The sequence below is a fragment of the Lissotriton helveticus genome, chromosome 12 (genome assembly GCF_964261635.1).
Source record: "Lissotriton helveticus chromosome 12, aLisHel1.1, whole genome shotgun sequence".
Classification (NCBI taxonomy): domain Eukaryota; kingdom Metazoa; phylum Chordata; class Amphibia; order Caudata; family Salamandridae; genus Lissotriton; species Lissotriton helveticus.
The window spans coordinates 903264248-903278718 of record NC_136073.1 but is presented as its reverse complement, the minus strand read 5'-3'; the positions used below and the strand labels follow the sequence as shown (position 1 = coordinate 903278718).

At 53.5% G+C, this 14471-nt stretch overlaps 1 protein-coding gene across 1 annotated transcript in view; it reads right to left on the bottom strand.

The window, feature by feature from the left end:
- Positions 1-6272, bottom strand: part of LOC144798194 (serine/threonine-protein kinase SBK1-like) — a 71755-nt gene extending 65483 nt beyond the window's left edge. Inside the window, exons 1-3 of the mRNA XM_078668942.1 lie at positions 6104-6272; positions 5776-5978; positions 2602-3248 (exon numbers count right to left, since the gene is read on the bottom strand). Coding sequence (XP_078525068.1) covers positions 2602-3248; positions 5776-5978; positions 6104-6272 — 1019 coding nt within the window. The remainder of the gene's footprint in view (positions 1-2601; positions 3249-5775; positions 5979-6103) is intronic.
- Positions 6273-14471: the final 8199 nt, after the last annotated feature.

Sequence of the window (14471 nt, the reverse complement as noted above, 5' to 3'; positions counted from 1 at the left end):
GATAAAACGCATTGCTCACTGCCACCCATTTCTTTCAATAGTCAGGTGCCATGCCTTGGATATCACGTGCTGCTCTCTGCCATCCATTCCTATCAATAGTCGGGTGCCATGCCTCGGATATCACGCGCTGCTCTCTGCCATCCATTCCTATCAATAGTCAGGTGCCTTGCCTCGGATGTCACTGAAGGTTCTCTACTGTCGCGAATGTTTGACGGGCAGGAGCTTCGACCGAGACTTCGCACCTCCAGCCCAAACAGAAGCCAGGATTCTGCTGGAGAGAGAAGCAGGGTTTGGTTAGATCAAGAAAGCAGTGAGACATTGTTCATTCCTCCCAACAAGAGAGCCCTCAAGCATATGCCATGGTGAGCACTGCGTCTGCCCTATGGAATGATGGGCAGAAATGGCACAGCTGGCTGGTGGACCTTCCGGAAAGAACTTAAGAACACGTGAACAACTGAAATGTGAGACGGTTGGGCTAGGGTGACTCTTTTATCACTCCGTTTAGCAATGCTTCACAGGGTAGGGGTGCAGCCTTCCAGAAGGCCCATGCTTTACAATGTTCCGGTGGGATCGATTGGGGGTCCGTGGTATTTAAAAGCACGTGGGCTTCTGGGTATTCAGACTTTCAAGAAGGTTCATTTGGGAATCTGCAGCACCCCCAGTTTGACAGGGGGCTGACATCAGATGGGTGTCTCACTTTGCTATAAAGGTGCTCCCTTGGCCCCTCTTTTAAAGGGACCCATCTCTCAGTGACCCACCCTACAGTGGAAGCACAAGCAGGATGTTGCCACCATCCAGATGTGAGAATGCGCATGCTTGAAGGGCTGCTTTTAAGATCATGCTGGGTCTTCTGTTGAAGGAAGACTACGTTAATATATATGAAGGACCGAGAGGTGAACAATAGGAGGAAAACACATAAGATTGTTATTTAGGGAAAATCTGCGAGGAAGAGAGCACTTTAGGGGTATTGCCATCTACTTAGAGAGCTTGAACATGTGTTTTTATGTATAATCCCACCTGTGTGGAGCAGAGATGCGATGGTGATGTTTGACACCAGGTGCCATTCATAGTGGTCCTTGGGTGAGCGCGAGCGGCAAACCCCAGGAGTAATCTTGAACAACACCACGTCATGGTGGATGGTAGTAAGGCTGAAGCTGTCATATTAGTGTCCGACGGTGGATCGGTGGCTGAGGGGAGACATCGTACAGTCCGTTGGGGAAGTTCTCTAGTGCACCTCAAACCTACGACATGTTTTCAAGGTCCGTAACTTATTGACGGGAGAAGTTGAGTGCGTGGACTCAAGGACGGGGTGGCCCAGAGATGATCTGAAATGAGTGTTTGAGAAGCTGAATAGTACACGAGTCTCTTTCAAGGTGCCCCAGATGCCTCTAAGAAGCACCAGATTGTCGATGGGTAGGACCATGAAGGGCGTCCAATTTAACCAACGTTGGATTAGTATGTTTCAGGCATGACGGTTGCAGGGATTACGGGATTGTGGACCGAGTCCTGTATGTAAGTGAGTCGTAGCAGACAATGAAACTGGTATTTTAATGGATGGTTAAGCTGCAGTAGATGCGGCTGGTTGAGAGTAGAGCATCTGAAAGGTTGCAGTTGGGCACCCCAATAACCCAGCGTATCCTGAAATTGGCAGGTCCCCCATTCTTGGAGTGTATGCAGGATCAGAGAAGCTTTGAGGAGTTCACCACCTACCACTACAAGCTGAACGACCTGTTGAAATTTCTTTTTTGGATGCACCTTTTATGATGTTTATAAATTGTAATGAATTATAGTTTTCATCTGCAGAATTGTTTTGGTTTTAATTAATTGAAACAATCAATTTAAACGTGAGCTCGAAGTACCATGAATTAATGAGTTTTCCAGATGTTCAGATCAGTTGTCCAGAATAACAGCATACATTGTTATGGCGACCATGAAGGCTTCTGTACGCAGTGTACAGACTAAGGTTGCGATGAAAGTCTAGGGCTGTGAATAACAGACCGTTCTCATGCGAGGAAAGTCAAGCAGTTTAACTTACAACATCAGTTGCATGTAGTGTCGTGTGCAAAAGCTGAAAAGTGGCAAAATGGTCGTTTAAACTTCTAATAAGCTTATGCTAACATAACATTGTGTGCAAGTAGGGCCCTGTCTTCAATAGTAGCTCCTTTGCTCTGAATATGGCAGGATGCCTGAAGACCCTAGACCATTCAGTGACGACAACTGTCTTCTTATGATAGTGCTGATGACAAACCCTACCTCATGTAATGGTGAGGACGGTTTGCCATGGCCGGGCCACTACAACCCACTGCACTTCATGTAGACGTGGCACCCCATCCTGACGGGAACCCCTTTAACCTCAGGTCTCCAGTGGGTTTTCTACTCAGCCCCATTCCTGGCCGTACTCTACTCACCCTCAACCAGACGCGTGCTCACGTGGCCTCCAGCTCGGTGCCGAGCGATAGGTTGACCTCGTCGCCCATAATCTCCATCACCAGCGAAGTCCCCGGAGGAAGGTCCTGGATGACGTCGGTGAACACCAGGAAGGCATCGATGGTGGTCTGAAGCCCCTCCTCCTCCTCTTCCTCCAGCACCACCTCTTCGTACTCCTCCACCTCTCCCAGATACTCAAGCCCTTCGTCTTCCTCGCTTGAAAGACTGACCACCTCCTCCTCCTCTTCCTCGGCCTCGCTCTCGGAACTCACCACAGCCACAAAGTTCTCTGCTTTCCATGGGACATCAAGGTAACCTTCAACTTCCTTTATGGAGCACCTTTTCTTGGGGTCAAAGGCCAACATTTGGTTGAGACAGTCCTGAGCCTGGGGTGTGAACCTCTGCCAGAAGTTGGGGACAGGTGCAGTTGCTCCTCTCATCTGCCACCAGTACAGGTCAGTGTAGTGTCTGTCCGATAGCAGGGCGCGCTCCCAGGGGAAGAAGCCGGTCAGCGTGGTCACCATGAGAACGCCAAAGGCCCAGACATCGACGCTGGGGTGTAGGATTATGGTGTTGGGATCTTTGAGGGAGCACAGTTCAGGGGCCATATAGGGTATGATGCAGTTCATGGATGGGATGGGAGACCCCGTCAGGCTGGTCAGCCCAAAGTCGCTCAGCTTGACGCAGCGGCACTCGCGGTCCATCAGCATGACGTTGTCCGGTTTGACGTCTCGGTGCACCAGCCCCAGGCTGTGCATGTAATGCAGGGCGCTGGAGATCTGCAGCGTGCAACGCTTCACCAGGACCTCAGGGATCCCCTGCTGGAGAGAAGATGCAAGATCAAAAGAAGGAATTAACAATAGACAGGGACACTACCAGTTTATAAAGCAAAGCTCAAAACGTTACACTGCATGTTGTACACATGCCGGTCCATCTCAAGATGATAGCTGCATAACACTATTTACCCTGGGACGTGTCCGGATTCTACCATCCCTCCACTTGATGTACTCGCAGCCCATTCCGAACCATCCTTTACATCAATATAGGAAAATATACCCATCTTCACTTAGCAAAAGTTGTGCCTCTTCGCCATCCAGTCCATGTTTCGTCCCCACTTTCCTGATGCATTATGGTCCTTGTAGTTCCCTCTGTCACCAGACCCCCTCCTAGACCACGTCCTGGTGATTGTTACCTGTTCACTAGCTTCATTCCTTGTTCCTACAGTTATCCTGACCCTTTTAAATCTGCTTTTTGGCCCTATTTAGGTCTCGCCTAGGCAACGAGCATGCGCTGCTTAGGAGGGCCTTTAGCCATCAGTCTTCACTTTTCAAGCACCGCACTCGTGCTTCTGGCGGCATTCACCTTGCGGGAGCGAGCAGCGGGGCGCCAATGTGAATTACAAACATATGGCCGCTGCTCGCTCCCGCAAGGTGGATGCCGCCGCAAGCACGAGTGCTTGAAAAGTGAAGACAGTGAAGACGCTTGTTTACGTTGTGAAGCACTTCCACCCATCACTGGCTCTCTCCCATCGCTGCTTTTTAAGGTTTATTGAAACAGCACAACAGCTGACCTTGCTAAGCCGAATAGTGAACAATGGCAGCCGTGTGCTTTTTTATTTCTTCAGCACATGTTTGTTTCTAATATTCGGCCACTTTCTGCTCTCCCATGTGCCCCCTTTGAGATCCTCCTCTCCTTCTGCATTCTGCCAGCACCCTCCTACCCAATAGTCGTCCACCACTATCACATCAGCCACCACCATCATGTCCACCACCACCACATCCACCACCATGTCCACCACCACCATGTCCACCACGTCCACCACCACCACGTCCACCACCACCACATCCAATACCACCTTCATGTCTACCACCACCACCACGTCCACCACCACCACATCCACCACGTCCACCACGTCCACCACAACCTGTGACAGGTAAAGTGTCACTGGAGGGCAGAGGTAATAGGAGTGTCAACCTCAGCTGTACAGGGGACATTTAAGGATGCATTGGGTGTGAGAAGACAGTAATAGGGGCTAGAAGTATTACACTAGACCCAAGATACATTTTGAAGAGGTGCAATGTCACAGGGGCTCCTGTAAAAGCACTCGCAGCATCTCTACCTCACAGTGGCATACCTGCACGAGCCACTCACTCAAAACAAGCATTGGCATAGCCAATAGGTCTCACCTTTGGGACCTTATAAGGGTTTAGCCATGCAACACTTGATGTTGTTGCACCAAGGATATTGTGCTGGATAACTAAACACCTAAAAGGTCCCACATGTGAGACCTGTTGGCTGTGCTAATGTTTGTTCTCTTTTGGCTCTGATCCCTGCTCTGTTCCTTGCTTTCCTGTTCCTATCTTGTGCCTCCTGGATTTGCTGCTCTTCCCGTTTCCAGCTCCCAGTCTATTCTTAACTTCATTGGTGGTTCCCCGATTCCTTACAGGTGGTTTAGCCCCTGCTCTCTTCCCCAGAGCCTCCAGCTATGTGGCCCTGTGAGCCCAGAGTGCGGTGGTCACAGCCGACTGGTTCTCGAGTCTCCTCGTGTTCTCTTGCGCTCCTGCTGCTGTGTTTCTAGACTGGCCTTCCACTCCCTTTCCTTTCTCTTGTTATTGTGCTTCTGTTTTTGTGATACTCCTGGTCTTGTCTGTACCTGTCCTGATCTTTTCCTGTTACACGTAAACGCCTTGCCCTAGCTTCTGTGTATTCCGGTCCTGACCGGGCCTTGGTTCTGGTCCTGCTGTTCCCTGAGCCCAGTTCCTGTTTCTGTGCTCCTTTTCCTAAGTTCTGTGTATGCCAGTCCTGAACCTGACCTCGCTCCAGTCCTGTTTTTCCCTGAGCCCAGTTCCTCTGCCCCTCCCCCACCGCTCCCCTTTGCCTTCTTCCGTCTCTATATTACTATGTTGTTTTTCATTGCTCAGAGATTAATTTGGCCCACGCTTTCTTACAAGATCTTTTACTCCTCACTGAGAGATCACTGCCCGGTATGGCCGCTTGTTCATCCGTCCCCATCTGTTCCTCTACTGTAGTGCTTCTGTTATTCTATAGCTTCCCTTAGTAGACTTTCAGTTTCCTGATCACAACCTGCTCCAGTCCTTCCTTCCTTTCCATCATTCTGGTGTTTACCTCTTCTCTGGACCCCCCCTCCCTTCAGAGAGCATCACAAGGGAGCCAGAAGCAGGTGTATCTCCAATTTCTCAATCAAGGCTCCCAAAAGATTCCTTTTAACCCAAGTCCACTGGTGCAAGCAGCAGAAACAGGAATAGCGAGAAGCAAAGAGGGCGCGTAGGAAGCCAGGGAACGCCGCGTGCCAATGACACCCTAGGGTGGCCGTCTGAAGGTACCTACCTCTGGTACTAGAAGAGAATGGAGACTCCCAACAGGTGCCACTTCCTGGGCAAACACAAAGTGGGTGGTGGTCTGCCAGGATGCAATGAGGGTGTTGATGACGTTAGGGTGGGCACTGAGGAGCAGAGACATGCTGAACTCCAGGAGGAAGGCTTGTCGCTGGACGCGAGCCTTGGGCAGCAGCTTCAGGGCAACAGCAGCACCTGCAAAAGCCAAGAAGCACAGGTAAATGCAATGGAATCTTTGCCAGAGTTGGAAAAACCAAAGACTTTATTTCACCTGGTGCCACAGCTGTAGGGAGGCGAGCCTTGTGAATAGCGTTGCTTACCTGTCGACCGGTGCTTGGCCAGCACCACCTTCCCGTAGGTGCCACAGCCCAGCTCACTGAGGACATCAAAGTGCTCCGGGATCTCCATGGTGACCAGGTGCTCTGAGGTCAGCGACAGCAGGTCGGTCAGGAAGCGCCTTGTGGCCACAGGGGGATCTGTGAGGTCCATCGAGCTGTAGAGAGAAGCGAGACCTCGGTGATTGATGGACGCGAGCCGAAACATGTCAGACACACCAGCAAGCCCTCAGTGAGTGATGGACACAGCCGAAACACATCAGACACACCAGCAAGCCCTCAGTGAGTGATGGACACCAGCCGAAACACGTCAGCCACGCCAGCAAGCCCTCGGTGAGTGATGGACGCCAGCCGAAACATGTCAGACACGCCAGCAAGCCCTCGGTGAGTGATGGACACCAGCCGAAACATGTCAGACACGCCAGCAAGCCCTCGGTGAGTGATAGACGGGAGCCGAAACACGTCAGACACACCATCAAGCACTGAGTGAGTGATGGACACCAGCCGAAACATGTCAGACACGCCAGCAAGCCCTCGGTGAGTGATGGACGCCAGCCGAAACATGTCAGCCACACCAGCAAGCCCTCGGTGAGTGATGGACACCAGCCGAAACATGTCAGACACGCCAGCAAGCCCTCAGTGAGTGATGGACGCCAGCCGAAACACATCAGCCATGCCAGCAAGCCTTCAGTGAGTGATGGACGCCAGCCAAAACACGTCAGACACACCATCAAGCCCTCAGTGAGTGATGGACACCAGCCGAAACATGTCAGACACGCCAGCAAGCCCTCAGTGAGTGATGGACACCAGCCGAAACATGTCAGCCACGCCAGCAAGCCCTCAGTGAGTGATGGACACCAGCCGAAACATCTCAGACACACCAGCAAGCCCTCGGTGAGTGATGGACGTGAGCCGAAACACGTCAGACACGCCAGCAAGCCCTCAGTGAGTGATGGACACCAGCCGAAACATGTCAGCCACGCCAGCAAGCCCTCGGTGAGTGATGTACGCCAGCCGAAACATGTCAGCCACGCCAGCAAGCCCTCGGTGAGTGATGGACGCCAGCCGAAACATGTCAGACACGCCAGCAAGCCCTCGGTGAGTGATGGACGCCAGCCGAAACATGTCAGACACGCCAGCAAGCCCTCAGTGAGTGATGGACACCAGCCGAAACATGTCAGACACGCCAGCAAGCCCTCAGTGAGTGATGGACGCCAGTCAAAACACGTCAGACACACCATCAAGCCCTCAGTGAGTGATGGACACCAGCCGAAACATGTCAGACACGCCAGCAAGCCCTCGGTGAGTGATGGACGCCAGCGAAACACGTCAGACAAACCAGCAAGCCCTCAGTGAGTGATGGACGCCAGCCGAAACATGTCAGACACACCAGCAAGCCCTCAGTGAGTGATGGACGCCAGCCGAAACACGTCAGACACGCCAGCAAGCCCTCAGTGAGTGATTGATGCCAGCCGAAACACGTCAGACACGCCAGCAAGTCCTCAGTGAGTGATGGACGCGAGCCGAAACATGTCAGACACGCCAGCAAGCCCTCAGTGAGTGATGGACACCAGCCGAAACACGTCAGACACGCCAGCAAGCCCTCAGTGAGTGATGGACGCCAGCCGAAACACATCAGACACGCCAGCAAGCCCTCAGTGAGTGATGGACACCAGCTGAAACACGTCAGACACGCCAGCAAGCCCTCAGTGAGTGATGGACGCCAGCCGAAACATGTCAGACATGCCAGCAAGCCCTCAGTGAGTGATGGACGCCAGTCAAAACACATCAGCCATGCCAGCAAGCCCTCAGTGAGTGATGGACGCCAGTCAAAACACATCAGCCACGCCAGCAAGCCCTCAGTGAGTGATGGACACCAGCCGAAACACGTCAGACACGCCAGCAAGCCCTCAGTGAGTGATGGACGCCAGCCGAAACATGTCAGACACGCCAGCAAGCCCTCAGTGAGTGATTGATGCCAGCCGAAACACGTCAGACACGCCAGCAAGCCCTCAGTGAGTGATGGACGCCAGCCGAAACACATCAGCCATGCCAGCAAGCCCTCGGTGAGTGATGGACACCAGCCGAAACATGTCAGACACGCCAGCAAGCCCTCAGTGAGTGATGGACGCCAGCCGAAACACGTCAGACACGCCAGCAAGCCCTCAGTGAGTGATGGACGCCAGCCGAAACATGTCAGACACCGCCAGAGCTTCCTGGCCAGAACCTCATTGGGTCAAACATTCATACATTGGAAAACGCCTTCTTACCCTCCCCTCAGGCCCAGGAGCCTGAGGAGCCCTGATGAACATTCTCAGACTAGGGAAAGCAAAGCAGTCAAACAAGCATTGGCAGTAGCAACACTGGTTAAGGTCAGACCAGATGAGATCAATATACATACCTATTGTCAAGGTACTTATTAGGGTCCAGGACTTTATTGAGGAGCAACCATGCCCTGGGCAGCAGTCTAAATGACCCCCCTGAAAAGGGCTCTAGCGTTTGTGCTCAGGGATGAGTGGGTTATGTCTGCCGCACTGTATCCCGCCTTACTTACATTAGTGAGAGGCAGAAGGGCTCCCTCTGAGACAGAAGTCCTTGTAACTCATGACTCGGACAGGAATACTGGAGATGTCTGACTCAGAGGCAGCACTGCAGCAGAGAGGGTCTTACAGGCATCCAGGTGAGGCACAGACAGCCTCATAGGCGCATGGTTGGGGCAACGGTGACCTGCAGAGCTACTTACAGCCCCTAAGGTGCAGTGACGCGAAACTAGATAGGTGAGCAAATAACAAAGCAGGGAGATGTCTGGAGCACCAGACTTAGGGAACACCCCAGAGACACCCCCTGACAGGCCCCAGACTGAGGGAACACCCCAGAGACACCCCCTTACAGGCCCCAGCATGAGCTCCCCTGTGAAACCCCCTACAGGCTCCAGGCTGAGTTAACACACAGTGTCACCTCCTTACAGGCCCCAGACTGAGGGAACTCCCCTGTGATACCCCCTTACAGGCTCCAGGCTGAGGGAACACACAGTATCTCCTCCTTATAGACCCCAGACTGAGGAAAAACCTCAGTGACACTTCTTTACAGGCCCCCAGACTGAGCTAACACCAAATTAGAGACCTCGTGAGAAACACCAGACTGAGGGAACACACCAGTGACTCCTCCTTACAGGCCCCAGCATGAGGGGCCTCCCCTGTGACACCCCCTTACAGGCCCCAGCATGAGGGAACTCCCCTGTGACACCCCTTACAGGCCTCAGAATGAGAGAACACCCCAGTGACACCCCCTTACAGGCCCCAGACTGAGTGAACGCACAGTGACACGACCTTGCAGGCCCCAGACTGAGTGAAAGCCTTAGTGTCACCCCCGTACAGGCCCCAGACTGAGTGAACACACAGCGACACCTCCTTACAGGCCCTGGACTGAGTGAACACACAGTGACACCTCCTTACAGGCCGCAGACTGAGGTAAAACCCCAGTGACTCCTCCTTACAGGCCCCAGCATGAGGGGCCTCCCCTGTGACACCCCCTTACATGCCCTCGACTAAGTGAACACACAGTGTCGCCTCCTTACAGGCCCTCAACTGAGTGAACGCCTCACTGACACTTCCTGACATGCCACAGCATGAGGGAACTCACCTGTGACACCTCCTTACAGGCCCCAGAATGAGGTAAAACCTCAGTGACACCCTATTGCAGGCCCTAGACTGAGTGAACACACAGTGACACCTCCTTGCAGGCCCCAGACTGAGTGAATGCACAGTGTCACCCTCTTACAGGCCCCAGACTGAGTGAACGCCTCAGTGTCACCCTCTTACAGGCCCCAGACTGAGTGAACACACAGTGACACCTCCTTACAAGCCCCAGACTGAGTGAATGCACAGTGGCACCCTCTTACAGGCCCCAGACTGAGTGAACGCCTCAGTGACACCACCTTACAGGCCCCAGGCTGAGTGGACGCCTCAGTGACACCTCCTTACAGGCCCCAGACTGAGAGAACACACAGTGACACCCCCTTACAGGCCCTCGACTGAGTGGACGCACAGTGACACCTCCTTACAGGCCCCAGACTGAGTGAACACACAGGGACACCTCCTTACAGGCCCTCGACTGAGTGGACGCACAGTGTCACCTCCTTACAGGCACCAGACTGAGTGAATGCACAGTGTCACCCTCTTACAGGCCCCAGACTGAGTGAACGCCTCAGTGCCACCCCCTTACAGGCCTCAGACTGAGAGAACACACAGTGACACCCCCTTACAGGCCCTCGACTGAGTGAACGCCTCAGTGACACCTCCTTACAGGCCCCAGACTGAGAGAACACACAGTGACACCCCCTTACAGGCCCTCGACTGAGTGGACGCACAGTGACACCTCCTTACAAGCCCCAGACTGAGTGAACGCCTCAGTGACACCTCCTTACAGGCCCTCGACTGAGTGGACGCACAGTGTCACCTCCTTACAGGCACCAGACTGAGTGAATGCACAGTGTCACCCTCTTACAGGCCCCAGACTGAGTGAACGCCTCAGTGCCACCCCCTTACAGGCCTGAGACTGAGTGAAAGCCTCAGTGACACCCCCTTAAAGGCCCCAGACTCAGTGAACACACAGTGACACCTCCTTACAGGCCCCAGACTGAGTGAGCACACAGTGACACCTCCTTACAGGCCCCAGACTGAGTGAGCACACAGTGACACCTCCTTACAGGCCCCAGACTGAGTGAACATACAGTGACACCTCCGTACAAGCCCCAGACTGAGTGAATGCACAGTGACACCCCCTTACAGGCCCCAGACTGAGTGAACACACAGTGACACCTCCTTACAGGCCCCAGACTGAAAAGAGTGTGTGTCGGGTGACAGGAGGGTTGTGTGAAAAGAGTGTGTGTCGGGTGAAAGGAGGGGTATGGGAAAACAGTGTGTGTCGGGTGAAAGGAGAGGTATGTGAAAAGAGTGTGTGTCGGGTGAAAGGAGGGGTATGGGAAACCAGTGTGTGTCGGGTGAAAGGAGAGGTATGTGAAAAGAGTGTGTGTCGGGTGAAAGGAGGGGTCTGTGAAAAGTGTGTGTGTCGGGTGAAAGGAGGGGTCTGGGGAGAGAGTGTGTGTCGGGTGAAAGGAGAGGTATGTGAAAAGAGTGTGTGTCGGGTGAAAGGAGGGGTATGGGAAAAAATGTGTCGGGTGAAAGGAGGGGTCTGTGAAAATAGTGTGTGTCGGGTTAAAGGAGGGGTATGTGAAAAGAGTGCGTGTGGGGTGAAAGGAGGGGTCTGTGAAAAGAGTGTGTGTGGTGGAAGGAGGGGTCTGTGAAAAGAGTGTGTGTCCGATGAAAGGAGTGGTCTGTGTAAAGAGTGAGTGTCGGGTGAAAGGAGGGGTATGTGAAAAGAGTGTGTCAGGTGAAAGGAGGGTCTGTGAAAAGAGTGTGTGTCCGATGAAAGGAGCGGTCTGTGAAAAGAGTGTGTGTCTGATGAAAGGAGGGGTCTGTGAAAAGAGTGAGTGTCGGGTGAAAGGAGGGGTCTGTGAAAAGAGTGTGTGTCTGATGAAAGGAGGGGTCTGTGAAAAGAGTGTGTGTCGGGTGAAAGGAGGGGTCTGTGAAAAGTGTGTGTGTCGGGTGAAAGGAGGGGTCTGGGGAGAGAGTGTGTGTCGGGTGAAAGGAGAGGTATGTGAAAAGAGTGTGTGTCGGGTGAAAGGAGGGGTATGGGAAAAAATGTGTCGGGTGAAAGGAGGGGTCTGTGAAAATAGTGTGTGTCGGGTTAAAGGAGGGGTATGTGAAAAGAGTGCGTGTGGGGTGAAAGGAGGGGTCTGTGAAAAGAGTGTGTGTGGTGGAAGGAGGGGTCTGTGAAAAGAGTGTGTGTCCGATGAAAGGAGTGGTCTGTGTAAAGAGTGAGTGTCGGGTGAAAGGAGGGGTATGTGAAAAGAGTGTGTCAGGTGAAAGGAGGGTCTGTGAAAAGAGTGTGTGTCCGATGAAAGGAGCGGTCTGTGAAAAGAGTGTGTGTCTGATGAAAGGAGGGGTCTGTGAAAAGAGTGAGTGTCGGGTGAAAGGAGGGGTCTGTGAAAAGAGTGTGTGTCTGATGAAAGGAGGGGTCTGTGAAAAGAGTGGGTGTCGGGTGAAAGGAGGGGTCTGTGAAAAGAGTGTGTGTCGGGTGATAGGAGGGGTCTGTGTAAAGAGTGCGTGTCCGATGAAAGGAGCGGTCTGTGAAAAGAGTGTATCGGGTGAAAGGAGGGGTCTGTGAAAAGAGTGTGTGCGGTGAAAGGAGGGGTCTGTGTAAAGAGTGTGTGTCCGATGAAAGGAGGGGTTTGTGTAAAGAGTGGGTGTCCGATGAAAGGAGGGGTCTGTGTAAAGAGTGGGTGTCGAGTGAAAGGAGGGGTCTGTGAAAAGAGTGTGTGTCCGATAAAAGGAGTGGTCTGTGTAAAGAGTGTGTGTCCGATGAAAGGAGCGGTCTGTGAAAAGAGTGTGTGTCAGGTGAAAGGAGCGGTCTGTGAAAAGAGTGTGTGCGGTGAAAGGAGGGGTCTGTGAAAAGAGTGTGTGTCCGATGAAAGGAGTGGTCTGTGTAAAGAGTGTGTGTCCGATGAAAGGAGTGGTCTGTGTAAAGAGTGTGTGTCCGATGAAAGGAGCGGTCTGTGTAAAGAGTGTGTGTCCGATGAAAGGAGTGGTCTGTGAAAAGAGTGTGTCGGGTGAAAGGAGCGGTCTGTGAAAAGTGTGTGTCGGGTGAAAGGAGCGGTTTGTGAAAAGAGTGTGTGTCGGGTGAAAGGAGGGGTCTGTGTGGAGAGTGTGTCGGGTAAAAGGAGGGGTCTGTGAAAAGAGTGTATCGGGTGAAAGGAGCGGTCTGTGAAAAGAGTGTATCGGGTGAAAGGAGCGGTCTGTGAAAAGAGTGTGTTGGGTGAAAGGAGGGGTCTGTGAAAAGAGTGTCTGTTGGGTGAAAGGAGGGGTCTGTGAAAAGACTGTGTCGGTTGAAAAGAAGGGTCTGTGGAGAGTGTGTCGGGTGAAAGGCGTGTCGGAAGCAAAAGAGCGGGGGTGAAAGGCGCGTCAGGTGCATGCGCCGCTAACTCCTTGGTGGGATGTGTGAAAACAGGTAGACGGCCGACAGGGGTGAAAGGTCAGAATGAAGAGAGAGATGGAAGTAAGGCGTGCAGGGGCCAATCCGCGCGTGGCCTGGATACCAGGGGCCTGAGCACGCGCAGACACGCGTCCCTGACAAGTTCTACAACCACCCACAAGGATCATGGTGCAGCTGCACCTGTCGCACGATTGATAGAAAAGCCATTGGTGCAACATTGAACGGGTGACCGGGCCTGCGGGGAGCAGCGGTGCGTTCTTGGTGGAGGCCACAGGGCGGCGCCAGAGCCCGTGTAAACACTGCCCCGGCCTGCAGGCTTTATCCTGGGCTGGGGGGCGGGGGGCAACCTCAGGGCCGGAGAGGTCGAACTCACTCCCCCAGGGACGTTTTAAGGATCTGGGGCCCCTGTTCGGAACAGATTTGATTTTATGACCCAGTTTCAGATTCGTGACGTGTTTTCAGGATTGCAACACAGCAGCAGCTCAATGATGTCACTGCAAATTATCCCTGTGACCCCCCTCGCCCCCCATTTCTCATAGGTGGGGTCCTGCAATGATCTAAAAGACACTTCTTACATGGTTGTTGCATCAACCAGAAGCACATTTTGTCTGCAAAGTGTCTGCAATAGACTCACACATTAAAAACAAATAACAGAAAGATGCTAAGTACAACAATCGGTTTAAAAATGATTCACGGTCATCAGGGCAAGACTGCAGAGCAGAGCTGGCTCTAGGGGGCCCCTGGAAGGCTGGGGCTCCGGGCCAGAGCCCACATGCCATGCCTTGAAACGCCTCGGGCCCTCCATCCAAACGGAAGTGACATTGACTTACAAAGTTTGTGCCCACACTCCCTCCACAGCGCAGACTCACACAATGTACCCAGGCCAGCCCCCCCCCCCCCCCCCGCACTGCCCAGACACCCCCTTACCTCCAGGCGCGCGGCCCCTTCTGCCTCGGGTGGACGCTGACCCGTCACCAAGCTGTGGACGCTGTAGGTGCCCCGGCTTCAGTCCGCCCTGGGGCCGCCTCAAAATGACCCCTGGCAGCAGTCTGTCCTGTGAGGCCTCCGCTCCGGGCCTGTGGTCAAGCCTCGGTCCGTCCCGGGGTGTCCGTGGGTGACGCTTGTCTGGGGGGGTCTTGGTGTGTCCCTCATGGCAGAGGGGGTCTTACTTCTACCTGGGCCATAGCGCCCCCCACCTCTGGACGAAGCGGCCTAAATTGGCGCCCTGGAGAGACCAGCCAATGAGAGGCCGTCCTCGGAGTGCCCCCCCCATCACCCCATGAATGGGCCTGGAAGAGGT